At 44.4% G+C, this 14,936-nt stretch overlaps 1 protein-coding gene across 2 annotated transcripts in view; it reads left to right on the plus strand.

Moving 5' to 3' along the window:
• The window catches only part of LOC126471491 (protein Aster-B-like), a 251,147-nt gene that overhangs the window by 226,313 nt on the left and 9,898 nt on the right, over positions 1-14,936 (plus strand). For both annotated transcript variants that reach the window (XM_050099703.1, XM_050099704.1), the window contains one exon: positions 13,071-13,259. In XM_050099703.1, coding sequence (XP_049955660.1) covers positions 13,071-13,259 — 189 coding nt within the window. The remainder of the gene's footprint in view (positions 1-13,070; positions 13,260-14,936) is intronic.

The following is a 14,936-nucleotide window of genomic DNA, read 5'->3' on the forward strand; positions in this document are numbered from 1 at the left end:
TACATTTATCTATATTTAGAGTTAGCTGCCATTCTTTACACCAATCACAAATCCTGTCCAAGTCATCTTGTATCCTCCTACAGTCACTCAACGACGACACCTTCCCGTACACCACAGCATCATCAGCAAACAGCCGCACATTGCTATCCACCCTATCCAAAAGATCATTTATGTAGATAGAAAACAACAGCGGACCTACCACACTTCCCTGGGGCACTCCAGATGATACCCTCACCTCTGATGAACACTCACCATCGAGGACAACGTACTGGCTTCTATTACTGAAGAAGTCTTCGAGCCACTCACATATTTGGGAACCAATCCCATATGCTCGTACCTTAGTTAGTAGTCTGCAGTGGGGCACCGAGTCAAACGCTTTCCAGAAGTCAAGGAATATGGCATCCGTCTGATACCCTTCATCCATGGTTCGCAAGATATCGTGAAAAAAGGGCGAGTTGCGTTTCGCAGGAGCAATGATTTCTAAGTAGGATTGAAATAGGAAATACATAAGAGCTGAAGACAATGAACATCTCTCATTACAGGTTCATTTTGTAAGCACGAAAGTGTCGCAGAGATGCTCAACCAATTCCTGTGCTAGATGCTGCAAAAGAGGCATTCCACGTCACGGTGTGTTTTACTGACAAATTCTCAGAGCATACATTCCTAGAAGAGTAGAGAAGTATATAGCTTCCTTCTATGTGTATCTCAGAAGAAGACATTGAAGATAAAATCAGAGAGATTTGAGCCCACACAGAGGCTTACCAACGATCATTCTTCCCCCAAAACACTGGCGACTGGAACAGGACGAAGGGGAAGTGACACTGCAACACGAAGTACCCTCTGCCACACACCATGAGGAGGCTTGTGAGGTATAGATGTAGATGCCATTTAACGCACAGTTTCCTCCTGCATCATGAAGAGCCTATAGAATGCAACAAATGTAGCACCACTACAACGGTATGCCATATTGTTTGCATGCTGACAGGTGGTCACTAAATGGTTCGGCTGGAGATGTGCCCTTTCATTGAAGTGATATTTGGGTGTATGCACTACAGGTTTTTAAACTACGTGAGGAATCAGGTTTTTTTATCCTCATTGTTGTACAGCGTTAGTCATGAAGCCATTTTCAAACATCCTAAAATACATATCAGAAAAGTAAGATCAGATAGATTTATGCAATTAGCAATACAACTCCAGAGTGAATTTTCCACTTGCTGGTAGATTAAAACTGTGTGCCAGGCTGAGACTTGAACTAGAGACCTTTGCCTTTCGTGGGCGACTGCTCTGCCGACTGAGCTACCCTAGGGCAACTCGTGGCCTACCCTCAAAGCTCTACTTCTGCCAGTACCCCATCTCCTACCTTCCAAACTTCACTGAAGTTCTCCTGTGAAACTTGCAGGACTAGCACTCCTGGAAGAAAGGATATTGCAGAGACATGCCTTGGCCACAGCTTGGGGATATTTCCAGAATGAATTTTTCACTTTACAGTGGAGTGTGCATTGATGTGAAACTTTCTGTCAGATTAAAACTGTGTGTCATGAAGTGTCAGAAAGTTTCATATCAGCACATACTCGGCTGCAGAGTGAAAATTTCATTCCAGAAACATCTTCCAGGCTGTGGCTAAGTCATGCCTCTGCAATATCCTTTCTTCTAGGAGTGCTAAAGCTGCAGGTTTTGCAGGAGAACTTTTGTGAAGTTGGGAAGGTAGGAGATGGGATGGGGTACTGGTGGAAATAGAGCTGTGAGGATAGGTCCTGGGTCATTGGGTAACTCAGTCAGTCGAGCACTCGCCCATGGAAGGCAAAGGTCTCGAGTTCGAGTCTCAGCCCAGCACACAGTTGTAATCTGCCAGGGAGTTTAATATCAGTGAACATACCCCTTCAGAGTGAAAAATTCATTCCGGAAACATCCCCAGGCTGTGGCTGAGGCATGCCTTCACAGTACCCTTTCTTCCAGGAGTGCTACTCCCACAGCTTTTGCAGGAGAACTTCTGTGAAATTTGGAAGGCAGGGGATGAGGAATGAGGAACTGGCAGAAGTAGAGGTTGAGGGCAGGTTGTGAGTAACGTCTGGATGACCCCAAATGCTGTAGAGTACTCTCATGAATGATTCTTATAGGCAGAATTTAAAACTTCAGCTTTCCTGTTATTGTCTTCTGTTGTCACCCCAGAATGGCCAACGAGTGACTGGATGGAAACATTCAACCTGCTTAGCTATTTTATGTAGCCCCAGAATTTTCTCAGGATATCAGCAAGACCTTTTGCTAAGATATGATGGTACATTAATCTTCTTATGAATGCACAAATTCGTACTAACTTTCTACCTGTCAACATTTGCACATTCTTTTTTAAACTGAGAGTGCAACAATCTCTGCTTCCTCAGCATTTTCCAGATTTGATTATGAAACCACAAATGGTCTTTTCCATCCATAATCTGCTTACTTGGTTAAACTTTGCCCATAATTCCGCTTTGTCTGTTATATTCAAACTAAATGATGCCCATTCATTGTGTAAGTGGGATACTAACAACTGCTTATCTGCGTATTCTAGCATAAATACTCTCCCAGCTTTCTTGATGAGTCTGTTAACTTTAAGTAACCATTGTCACTGTGATATCAGGATTGTTAATGCCCATTTCTGTACTGAAATTGCCAGTAGGCCTGTTTGTAATTACAATGTCTAAAATATTTCCATTGTGTGTGGGATCTCTAACCAGTTGTTCAGGGCAGTTTCCAGAAAGCATGTTCAAAAGTACCTCTCAAGACTGTCTGGACCACATGCAATGAATCCATAGATGTCTCAATACTTGGTAGGTAAAACATGCCTCAAACTAATATTGCACGATCTGGGTATCTTCTCACTATTGAACATAGACGTTCTTCGAATGACTTTAAAAGTGTCAAGGTAAGTGAACTGTAGTTCACCTAGTCCTGTTACAAGCCTCGTGATAAATTCACAGTCAGACTCAATTTTGACCTTGACAGAAACAATATTTTTGCCAACCACATTGAACACTTCCCCCCTCTTTCAGCATCTAATCTGTCATTTCGATATACATTCCATTTCTCTCTAAATATTTCAGAGCTTTCTACTTCAGGATTCAGTCGGCTCTCTGATCAGAGAATAAGTTGAGTGTGCCAACTTCCCTAGAGGGCAGTAAATTCAGGAACTTTGTTTCGAATACTTTAACAATTTACTTTTAAAATGTTGATAATCGAAGTGTATTTACTTTGTACCCGCTCTCCCAGGTATCAGTATTTGGTCCTCTTCACTCAAATCCCTAGTTAGTGCCTACATATCCTCTAGTACGTGAGAAAGGCTAGCTCTAAATTTTACAGCACTTATGACCTGGTACTTGATCATAGTTTTTCATGAAGATGTAGTAAAACCTTTCCTTTTTTAATCCATATTGTTTCCAACCATCTCTTGATTTCTTTTTAATGGTATGCTGTACACTACTTTCTTCTACAGCTGAATGAGGCTCCTCCTCTACAGAGTACAGTCTAGCTCTTTACTTTAGCTCAACTACCTAATTCTATTGTTGCAGCTTTAATGTCTTCCTGAAGAGCACAAATATTCACCTCTTTTTCTGGAATCTTGCTGTCATTTTCATACAACGTACATCTCTGTGTGAGGTTCTCACTAGAAATCCATTCTTCTGTCCCACTACATTCACTCCAGTGAAACCCCAATTCACAGTACCTGCACACCAACACAGAAGATGCTGGAAATGTCCACCATTGACATTGATGAAGCACTCTGCTAGATTTATTAAACTGTGAGACACTTATAGCAGCCCTGCCTGAGTGTAACAGCAATAATGTGTTCAGTGTTCCAATATTGCTCTTTCAGAGTGTGTGTGTGTGTGTGTGTGTGTGTGTGTGTGTGTGTGTGTGTGTGTGTGTGTGTGTGTTATCTGAATATATCTGACACTCCAATTTGCCCCACAGGTAAAAATCAAAGGGGCTAATCAGGTGATAGAGGTGACCAGGAGGTAGCAGCGTCTCACTGAAAATCACATGTACTCATGACAAAGTTGTCATGGTAGTGTGTGCTTTTGCTCTGTCTTGCTGAAAATATCCGTACAGTTGTTCATCTTCTGAGACTCGACCCATGTACACATTAAAAAGTTTCTGGACATTTTGAGTAGCATTAACATTGTAGTGAAAAAACTGTTACAGTGCAGACATAAAGCATTTGCACACCAAATCTTCAGAATATTCAAGGGCTCTTCGAAGTATGGGTAAGGGTTTTCTGATGGGTGATGATGCATATTATGTGAGTTCACATAGCTGTACTAGGTCGCAGTTGAAGAAATGAAAAAACTGAGGTTCCAAAAGTCCTGATCCCACTTCACTCAGAAACCTCTGGCAGAACTCGTCACATGAAATTTCATCTGGATGCTTTAACTCACGCACAACAGTAAATTTGTAAGGATACAGATTCGACTCCTTTCTGATGATGTTTTGATACAACAATCTCTTAATTGTCACTTGCGCAGATAAATGGCATTGAGATTTCATCAGACTTTATTCCAGGCTGACCTTCGCTCGGGCAATATTTGGTTATCTTTGGGTAGTTACAGTTTTTATTCTCTACAGACCCTGTTTTGCGCTATTTTGTCACTGTGTTTTGCATTGCAGACTTTGCTGGAAGTTTGCCAAACGACTTCCAGTCTTACTCTCTAGCTCTAATGGAACCACACACACTGTCCGTGAATTGTGCTTTACATAATGCTCGACAGTGAATGTGCAGTCTTTTACTGTGAGCACCATTTTGTGTTAACATTCAAGTGGTCACTTACATGACTGCTCATCTCACCCAGACATAATCACACAGTAAAGTACTAGGGACAGAGCATGTGAGGGATGCACTTGCACAAATATCTGACAATGTCCAACTTTTACATCAATATCACGGTCTCCAGCACTTTCTTGATTTGGCAGGTCTCTTTTTCATTAACAAGGGTGAGTTTAGTGTCAGTCTTATTTTGTGGATTAGTTTTATTTTGGCACCCTGTACATGTTTGTATGTATTAGTGGCCTGTTACAGTTGTATTTATGCTTGCAGATTAAACAAATTAAGCTGACTGGTCGAGACTTCTAACATTAAATAATCTTATACAAACTTAAGCAAAATCAGATTTGTATAATTTTCTGTGTATAACACTTATGTACTCGAGTACTTAGCCTTGTGCAAAAATTAGAAATGTAAACAAATAAATAGAGATCAACTCTATCATGTTTACTGTAAACAAATTTAAACTTGAGTGCGCTATTTCCCTTCTGATTAACTTCCTACATTAAACAATGGAAAATCCAGGATGGAATGTAACAATATTATGAAAAGAACAGTTGCTACTCACTAGGATAGTTGATGTTCACCAGGATGGTTGCTGCTTACCATATAGCAGAGATGCTGAGTCACAGATAAGCACAACAAAAAGGCTGTCAGAAAGTGAAATCTTGGCCAACAAGGCCTTTATCAAAAATAGAAAACACACACACACACACACACACACACACACACACACGACCACAGTCTCTTGCTGCTGAAGTCAGACTGTGAGCAGCAGTGCATGATGGGAGAGGCAACCAGGTGGTTGGGGTAAGGGCAACACTGGGACAAGGAGGGGAAGGATAGCAGGGTAGGGGTTGGGGATGGTAAAGTGCTGCTTGTGGGAGCATACAGGGACAGGTGGAGAGAGGGTAGGGTAGCTAGGTGCAGTCGGGAGATTAGACAATTGGGGTGGGGGTTAGTGGAAAAGGAGAGAATTAAAACGACTGAGGATGTGTTGGTGGAATAGAGAGCTATGTAGTGCTGGAATATGGGAATGTAGGATATATTTCATGGAGAGGTCCCACCTGCACATTTCAGAAAAGCTGGTTTTGGTGGAAAGGATCCAGATGGTACAGGCTGTGAAATAGTCACTGAAATAAAGAACATCATGTTGGGTGCAGTTCTCAGCAACGGGATAGCCCAGCTGTACCTAGGCCACAGTTTGTCAGTGGCCATTCATGTGGACAGACAGCTTGTTGGTTGTCAGGCCCACATAGAATGCAGCACAGTGGTAGCAGCTCACCTTGTAGATCACATGACTGGTTTCACAGGGCTTTGATGGGATAGGTGATGCTTGTGACCAGACTGAAGTAGGTGGTGGTGGTGGGAGGACGTATTGGACAGGTCTTGCATCTAGGTCTATCACAGGGATATGAGCCATGAGGCAGGTGGTTGGGAACAGGGGCTATGTAGGGCTGGTCAAGGATACTGTGTAGGTTTGGTTGGTGGCAAAATACCACTGTGGGGTTGGAAGGATAGTGGGTAGGATGTTCCTCATTTCAGGGCATTACAAGAGGTAGTCAAAACCCAGGCGGAGAATGTGATTCAGTTGCTCCAGGCCTGGGTGGTACTGAGTCACGAGAGGAATGCTCCTTTGTGGCAGGACAGTGGGACTTTGAGAGGTGGTGGGTGACTGGGGAGAGAAGACATTAGAGATCTGTTTCTTTTACTAAGTTGAGATGGTAATTATGGTTCATGACGTAGGGCTTCACGATCGTCTTCAGTCCCAGAGACTGAATCAGTGAAGTCCTCCCAGCCAGAGAAACCCAAGGAGCAGTGAGCAAAGTCCAAAAAGAAGACCCCTAAGACCAAGTAAATTGCAGTGGCACCCACACCACAGCTACCTACAAGCTCTGCATCTGGGCATAAGGTGGAGGTTCTGGCATCCACTGAAGACCTAGATCTCACCAGATCCTCAGACACAATGGATATAGACTGCTCAGGCAATAAGTCGGTGGCAGCAGGTGACCCTGAGGCGTAAACTGCGTCATTGAATGTTCCGTGCCTTCCCAGTCTCACGATGATGTCATTCTCCAGTGGAATTCAAGCGGTTTTTTCCACCGCCTGGCTGAGCTACGGCAACTGTTAAGCTTTACTTACACCTGTTTTCTGCATTGAACCTCCAGGAAACCTGGTTCCCAGCAGTGTGGACCCCTGCCCTCTGTGGCTATAAGGGATGTTACAGGAACTGTAACACCTATATTTGAGTGTCAGGTGGAGTCTGCATTTATGTCCTAAACTCAGTCTGTAGTGAAACTGTGCCCCTTCAAATCCTTCTTGAAGCTGTGGCTGTAGAATAAGGATGACACAGGAAATAACTGTCTGCAATGTATATCTTCCTCCAGATGGTGCAGTACCCCTGAATGTATTAGCTGCACTGATTGCTCAACTCCCTAAACCATTCCTACTTTTGGGAGATTTTAACACCTATGACCCCTTGTGGGTTGGCACCGTACTTACTGACTGAGGCAGAGATGTCGAAACTTTACTGTCTCAGTTCGACCTCTGCCTCTTAAATACTGGGGATGCCACACATTTCAGTGTGGCTCATGGTAGTTACTCGACCATTGATTTATCAATTTGGAGCCCAGGACTTCTCCCATCTATCAACTGGAGAGCACTTGATGACCTGTGTGGTAGTGACCTCTTCCTCATCTTCCTGTCACTGCCCCGGCATCAGGCCCACGGACACCTGTCCAGATGGGCTTTAAACAAGGCGGACTGGGAAACTTTCACCTCTGTGGTCACTGTTGACTCTCCCCCACACAGTAACATCGATGTGATGGTTGAGCAGATGACTACAACAATCGTTACTGGGGCAGAAAACACGATCCCTCACCCTTTAGGGTGCCCCAGTGAAAGGCGGTCCCTTGGTGGTCTCCGGAAGTCTCTGAGGCAATTAAGGAGTGTCAGCGAGCTCTACAGCGGCATAAATGGCATCCTTCCCTGGAGCACCTCATAGACACAAACGCGATTGCCGAGCACTATGCTCGAGCCTCTGTGTCTGAGAACTACCCCCCAGCCTTTCACAACCTCAAACGGCAGATGGAAAAGAATGTCCTCTCGTTCACTACATGCCACAGTGAACCCTATAATGCCCCATTTACAGAGTGGGAGCTCCTCAGTGCCCTTGCACATTGCCCTGACACAGCTACTGAGCAAGATTGGATCCATGGTCAGATGAATAAACATCTCTCATCTGACTACAAGCAACATCTCCTCATCATCTTCAACCAGATCTGGTGCGATGGTGTCTTTCCATCGCAATGACGGGAGAGCACCTCCATTCTGGTGCTTAAACCCGCTTGATGTGGATAGCTGTCAGCCCATCAGCCTCACCAATGTTCTTTGTAAGCTGCTGGAACATATGATGTGTCAGCGGTTGGGTTGGGTCCTGGAGTCACGTGACCTACTGGCTCCATGTCAGGGCGGCTTCTGCCAGGGTCGCTCTACCACTGATAATCTTGTGTCCCTCGAGTCTGCCATCTGAACAGCCTTTTCCAGATGCCAACACTTGGTTGCCATCTTTTGTGAGTATGACACGACCTGGCAACATCATATCCTTGCCACATTATATGAGTGGGGTCTCCAAAGCCCGCTCCTGATTTTTTATCCAAAATTTCCTGTCCCTTCGTACTTTCTGTGTCCAAGTTGGTGCCTCCCATAGTTCCCCCCCATATCCAGGGAAATAAGGTCCCGCCCAGCTCCGTATTGAGTGTATCTCTATTTATAGTGGCTATTAATGGTCTAGCAGCAGCTGTAGGGCTGTCGGTCTTGCCCTTTCTGTATGCAGACGGTGCCTACAAGGAGCCATCCACAAGGTGCTGTCATGGGCTGTAGCCCACGGTTCCCAGTTTTTGGCTGCAAAGTCGTGCGTTATGCACTTCTGACGGCGTCGTTCCGTTCATCCAGAACCAGAACTTTACCTTAATGATGATCCACTCACTGTAGTGGAGACATATTGACTCTTAGGATTTGTTTTCGATGTCTGATTGACTTGGCTTCCTCACCTTCGTTAGCTTAAGTGGATGTGCTGCCAGCACCTCAGTGCCCTCCGCTGCCTGAGCAACACCAACTGGGGTGCAGATCGCTCTATGCTGCTGCAGCTCTACAGAGCCCTTGTTCAATCCCGCCTTGACTATGGGAGTGTGGTTTATGGTTCGGCAGCACCCTCAGAGTTGCGTTTACTCGACACAGTGCACCACTGTGGTGATGGCCTAGCGACAGGAGCTTTTAGGACGAGTCCGGTGATCAGCGTCCTAGTGGAGGCCGGAGTCCCTCCAGTGCAGGTTTGGCGTGCGCAGTTGCTCTCCAGTTATGCTGCACATGTTTGTAGTTCTTCTGTGCATCTGAATTACCGTCTTCTTTTTCCGCCCACGGTGACTCATCTCTCGTATCGGCAGCCAAGGTCAGGGCTTACAATTGCAGTTCGTGTGTGATCCCTTCTCTCCGAATGGGAGTCCTTCGCTTTACCACATATACTTGAGGTTCATTCACAAACACCTCCATGGTGTACACCTGGAAGTATGCGTGCGGAACGATTTGAAGTGGAATGATCATATAAAATTAATTGTTGGTAAGGCGGGTACCAGGTTGAGATTCATTGGGAGAGTGCTTAGAAAATGTAGTCCATCAACAAAGGAGGTGGCTTACAAAACACTCGTTCGACCTATACTTGAGTATTGCTCATCAGTGTGGGATCCGTACCAGATCGGTCTGACGGAGGAGATAGAGAAGATCCAAAGAAGAGCGGCGCGTTTCGTCACAGGGTTATTTGGTAACCGTGATAGCGTTACGGAGATGTTTAATAAACTCAAGTGGCAGACTCTGCAAGAGAGGCGCTCTGCATCGCGGTGTAGCTTGCTCACCAGGTTTCGAGAGGGTGCGTTTCTGGATGAGGTATCGAACATATTGCTTCCCCCTACTTATACCTCCCGAGGAGATCACGAATGTAAAATTAGAGAGATTAGAGCGCGCACGGAGGCTTTCAGACAGTCGTTCTTCCCGCGAACCATACGCGACTGGAACAGGAAAGGGAGGTAATGACAGTGGCACGTAAAGTGCCCTCCGCCACACACCGCTGGGTGGCTTGCGGAGTATCAATGTAGATGTAGATGTAGACCTTTCACATGGCCCTAAGGACTCAGTTAACCCTGCGACTCTCCGTTGTCACTTCCTCTCGATTCGCGATGTGTACCAGGGCCATGAAGTGGTTTACACTGATGGCTTCGATGGCTGATGGTCACGTTGGCTTTGCCTATGTCCATGGAGGACATATAGAACAGCACTCCTTACTAGATGGCTGCAGTGTTTTCGGTTTCAGTGCAGAGCTGGCGGCCATATCTTGTGCTCTTGAGCACACCCGCTCATGCCCAGGAGAGTCATTTCTCCTGTGTACTGACTCCTGAAGCAGTCTACAAGCTGTTGACCAGTGCTACCCTTGTCATCCTTTGGTAGCGATCATCCAGAAATCCATCTGTGCCCTGGAATGGTCCAGTCGTTCAGTGGTGTTTGTCTGGACCCCAGGTCACGTCGAAATCCCAGGCAATGAACCTGCTGACAGTTGGCCAAACAGGCTATGCGGAAACCGCTTATGGAGATCGGCTTCTCTGAAACTGACCTGCGTTCAGTATTACACTGCAAGGTTTAGCGCATTTTGGAGATGGAATGGCATAACCACAGCAGCTTTAGTTTTACGTTTTGTTCTTGAGGATCAGTCTTATCATTTGCTCTAAGTTTTAGCACATGTCCTTTGTCCCAGTGTGTCTTCCATCGTAGTGCTTTCAGGGTGGAGGTTTTGATGTGTTGCAGAGTGGCTTGCTTTTCCTTTTTATCCTCATGGTCAGCCAGCCATGGTAACCTGCTTTCTTGTTTTAACCTCTTCTACCTGTTTCTTGTGTCTTTGTGGTTTTCTTGTCCCCTTTCGTCCATTTAAGTGTTTGTTGCCCTTCAGTCGTTGTTGTGGTGTTTCCTTACATTCTGTTTTCCGGTGTAAGTCTCATTGTCTCATTCTCACCCTTGCGGCATTATTTTCTTCGAAACAAGGGACCGATGATCTTGTAGTTTGGTCCCTTCCCCCCTCTTTTAAACCAACCAACCAGCCAACCAATCAACAGTTTGTGACGGCGTCAGGGAGACCCTTGGTATATTTCGAGAGAGAGCGCTCGTCATAACAGATGCAACGTGTGGCAGGGCTGTATGGAAGGGACTTCTTGGTGTGGAGTGGACGGCAGCTGTCGAAGTGGAGGTCTCGGTAGTGGTTGGTAGATATGAAATGGACAGAGGTACTAATGTAGTCATCTTTGAGGTGGAGATCAACATCGAGGAAGTTGAATTGAGTAGGACCAGATGAAGTGCTTGGGTGAGAAGGTATTGATGTTCTGGAGGAATGTGGATAGGTTGTCCTCTTCCTCAGTCCAGATCACAAAGATGTCATCAATGAATCAAAGCAGCCGTAAGCATGGATGGTCACCAACAAACTGTGGCCAAGAAACAGCGGGACCACTTTATTGCTGAGCATGCTGCCCGAGACTACGTTCTTCATTTCAGTGACTGGTTCACAGCCTATGCCATCTGGGTCCTTCCCAAACACCAGCATTCCTGAATTACACAAGTTGGAACCCTCCCCACAATATATCCTATGTTCTCGTAACCTTCTTGGCCTCAACCTTCTTTAGTTATTGTCCTTACCCATCTAGCCCCTTCCCTGTTCCCATTCCAGCACTACGTAGCCCTCTATTCCACCAGAGCACCCTCAGTCTTTCTACTTCTCTCCTTTTCCACTAGCCCCCCCTTCTCAGTCTAACCTCCGAACTGTACCTAGCTGTACTACCCTCTCTCCACCTCATCCCTTTTTTGTGCTCCTGCAAGCTGCTATCCCTCCCCCTTCCTGTCCCAGCCCTTCCTTAGGCTGGTATTACACTATCAAATTTCTTTGTCAAGTATCTTTGTCGAAGATATTTTATGGTGTAATAGGGAACTTTGTCAAATGTCGTACAATATTTGATCAAATCTAGGGCCTTGCCGTAGATTTGATCAAAGAAGTCGCTTGTCTTCTGTTCACTCAATGTGACATCTTACCACATGGAGCACTAGCATCGCTGCATTCTGTCGTCTATAGTGTTTTTATAAACATCGCCAGTAAATACAGTTGGTGTGTGCCGATAACTACAAAATTAATAGAGATGTATGAAGCTGATGCGCTTTACAACGTGAGGCATGCTGAATACAAAAATAGATTACGAAGATTGGAGACCTGACCTGACCTAACCTAACCTAACTTAACCCTCTCCTATAGCAAGGAATCGGAGTGTTACAGTGAGCCTGTCTTCTGCAAATGTAGCAGTTCTTAAGTGAATATTGGGCTTTGTGATATGAGGATACACTTCACTGAGCACATACAGGAATGTATGCTCATCCATTCCTAAGTAATTGATATACGACTTAACGTCCTCCACTATAAGCTCACATAACAAGTTTTGTTGAATGCTTTTATCGTGTCGTCGTAAAACCCACGGCATCACCCAGGTATGTTTCCTTTTTCCCCCCCGCTTCTCTTCTGCATGTGCACACTGTGCAATTCTGGTACATGCATCTGCTGTGGTTAATAACAAGTAGTTGTTGTCCGTCATCTTGAACTTTGACGAAAAATATGATGACAGTGCAATACCCTTTCTAGCGCTATGTCAAAGATCTTTGTCAAATATATTTGACAGAATATTTGATCACATCTTTGATCAAATCTGTGACAAAGAAATTTGATAGTGTAATACCGGCCTTATCCCCACCACCCAGTTACCTCTCCCATCGTGCACTGCTGCTCACTGTCTGGCTTTAGCAACCAGAGACCGTGGTTGTGTGTGTGTGTGTGTGTGTGTGTGTGTGTGTGTGTGTGTGAGTTGCATTTGCGTGAGTGCTTGTGCGTATGAGCTCTATTTTCAACAAAGCCCTTGTTGGCCAAAAGCTCACTTTCTGACAGTCTTTTTGTTGCTCCTATCGGCAATTCAGCATCTACACTATATGGTGAGTAGCAATTATCCTTTTCATAACATTGTAACTTCATACTAGTAGTGAATAGTACAACTGCAAACATGAAATTTATGTGATATAAACTGGAACAGCACTAATATACTTATATACTATTGTTTAATTGTTTTAACCCGCTGTTCATATTTCATTATTTAACTTTGTTGATTTTTGTTTGAGAACAACCCAGACTTCTTTTTATTTCAAGGTTTTATTGAAAAGAATACGTGGGCTGGATTGGATGATTTCTATGGATCACTAGCAAAGGCACTTCAGGTAGAATGTGATCATGACAACATTTCGAAGAAGAAAACAACAAGAAGACGCAGACGGGGTGCTACAGTTGGTCCAAATCTTCTGGAAGATTCCACACCTCGACTTGGACACCCACTAACAAGTATACATACCCCCTTGTATTTAAACACCTATAATTTTGTTGGCACCCAGTGAAAACTGAGTAACTGTAATTGACATTTTTCTTTTGCAATATATGTTTCAAAATATTTATTTTGTGCCATCAGACTTGTACAGTAACTCAATAAGAAATGTAGAACTAATGTCAGGCATGCCTCTGGGGAGTGTGTTGTTGCCCTTCCTGTTCAGTTGTACGTTGCTGACCTAGCAGACAGCATTGTAACCTCTGTTTTTACGCACATGATAAAGGTATCTTTAATGATGTGCTGTCGGAAAACAAAAGATCTGCGCAAATATTCAGTTAAGTCTTTATAGGATTCCAAAGTCGTGCAAAGATAGGTAGCTTGCACAAAAGTTCAGAAATGTGCAATTGACGACTAATATCAATATGTCATAATTGAAATCGGCCAACTCATGTAAGTACCTGTGTGTAACAATATATAGGGGATATTTATTGAAATGCTCACCAAGGCTCAATTGTAGATACAATAGGTGACAGACAAACAACATTACGTACAAAACACTTATGCGACCCATCCTATAATATTGCTAAGGGCCCATACCAAGTAGAATTAAGGTAAAGTAGGTAAAGTTGTGTGTTCTGGCCCTAGATGGGCCAATTGAGCCCAATCTGCCGCTATGTCTTCCTCTGCCAGGGCACCATCGGATGCAGTATAGAGGGACATGTGGTCAGCGTGTAACTCTCCCAGTCATTGTTGGGTTACTTGACCTTGGAACAACTACTAATTGGTCAAGTACCTCCTTGGTTGGTCTCATGAGGCTGAGTACAGCCCACACCCAGTCCCCCTAGGAGAAATCCCTGGCAATATCGGGAATCGAACCCCGGTCCCCTGCATGACAGTCAGTCGTGCTAACCACTTAGCTAAGGAGAGGGACAAATAAAACTAACGGGGGATATTAAAAATATACAGATAAAGGCAGCAAAGTTTGTTTGGAGATGCTGAGAGGTCAGAGCTAGCAGAAGTGTGAAGATAGGTACTAATTGTCCCACAAAAGGACCAGCAATATGTGAGCAGTCTAGGAATGTCCTACAATCACAAGTTGCTCCCTTAGGACCCACAAAAACAAAATTAGACAACGGTAATTACAGTGCTTCCAGGGGTCCTTAAGCAGTCATTCTTCCTGCAACCCAGGTACAGATGGAAAGGAAAGAAGACATAATACTTTAATAAGTGGTACAATGGGAAGTACCCTTGGCCATGCACTTGACAGTGGTTTGCATAATACAAATGTAGATTTAGATATAGATACAAGCATTCTATAAGAACTGACATGAGAAGTTATCTTTCAACTTAGATAATGTTTATCATTTTAAGTGGTCCTCCATTTAATCCCACCAATAAATTTGATATGCTTATACTGATGTGATCATAGTTGACAAGGAATTACTGTCTGTCAGTGTGACCTCGCATAACTATTAACATATTTATGAAGGTTACAGTGTAATTCGTTTGATTGCAGTGAATGAACCTGGTCCTGCATTCACTCACTCTGTTCCCTTTAACAGTTTTCCCTATGTGTGTGCCCCATGCATCTTTCTACTATCTCTTTCTCTCTCCCATTATTTGTAGTTTCTCGTTTTGTTCTGGTTAGACAATGACACTGGCCCGTTGTGCCACAGTTACAGAAAATTGTGTTG

This window comes from Schistocerca serialis, chromosome 3, assembly GCF_023864345.2.
Source record: "Schistocerca serialis cubense isolate TAMUIC-IGC-003099 chromosome 3, iqSchSeri2.2, whole genome shotgun sequence".
In the NCBI taxonomy this organism is placed as follows: domain Eukaryota; kingdom Metazoa; phylum Arthropoda; class Insecta; order Orthoptera; family Acrididae; genus Schistocerca; species Schistocerca serialis.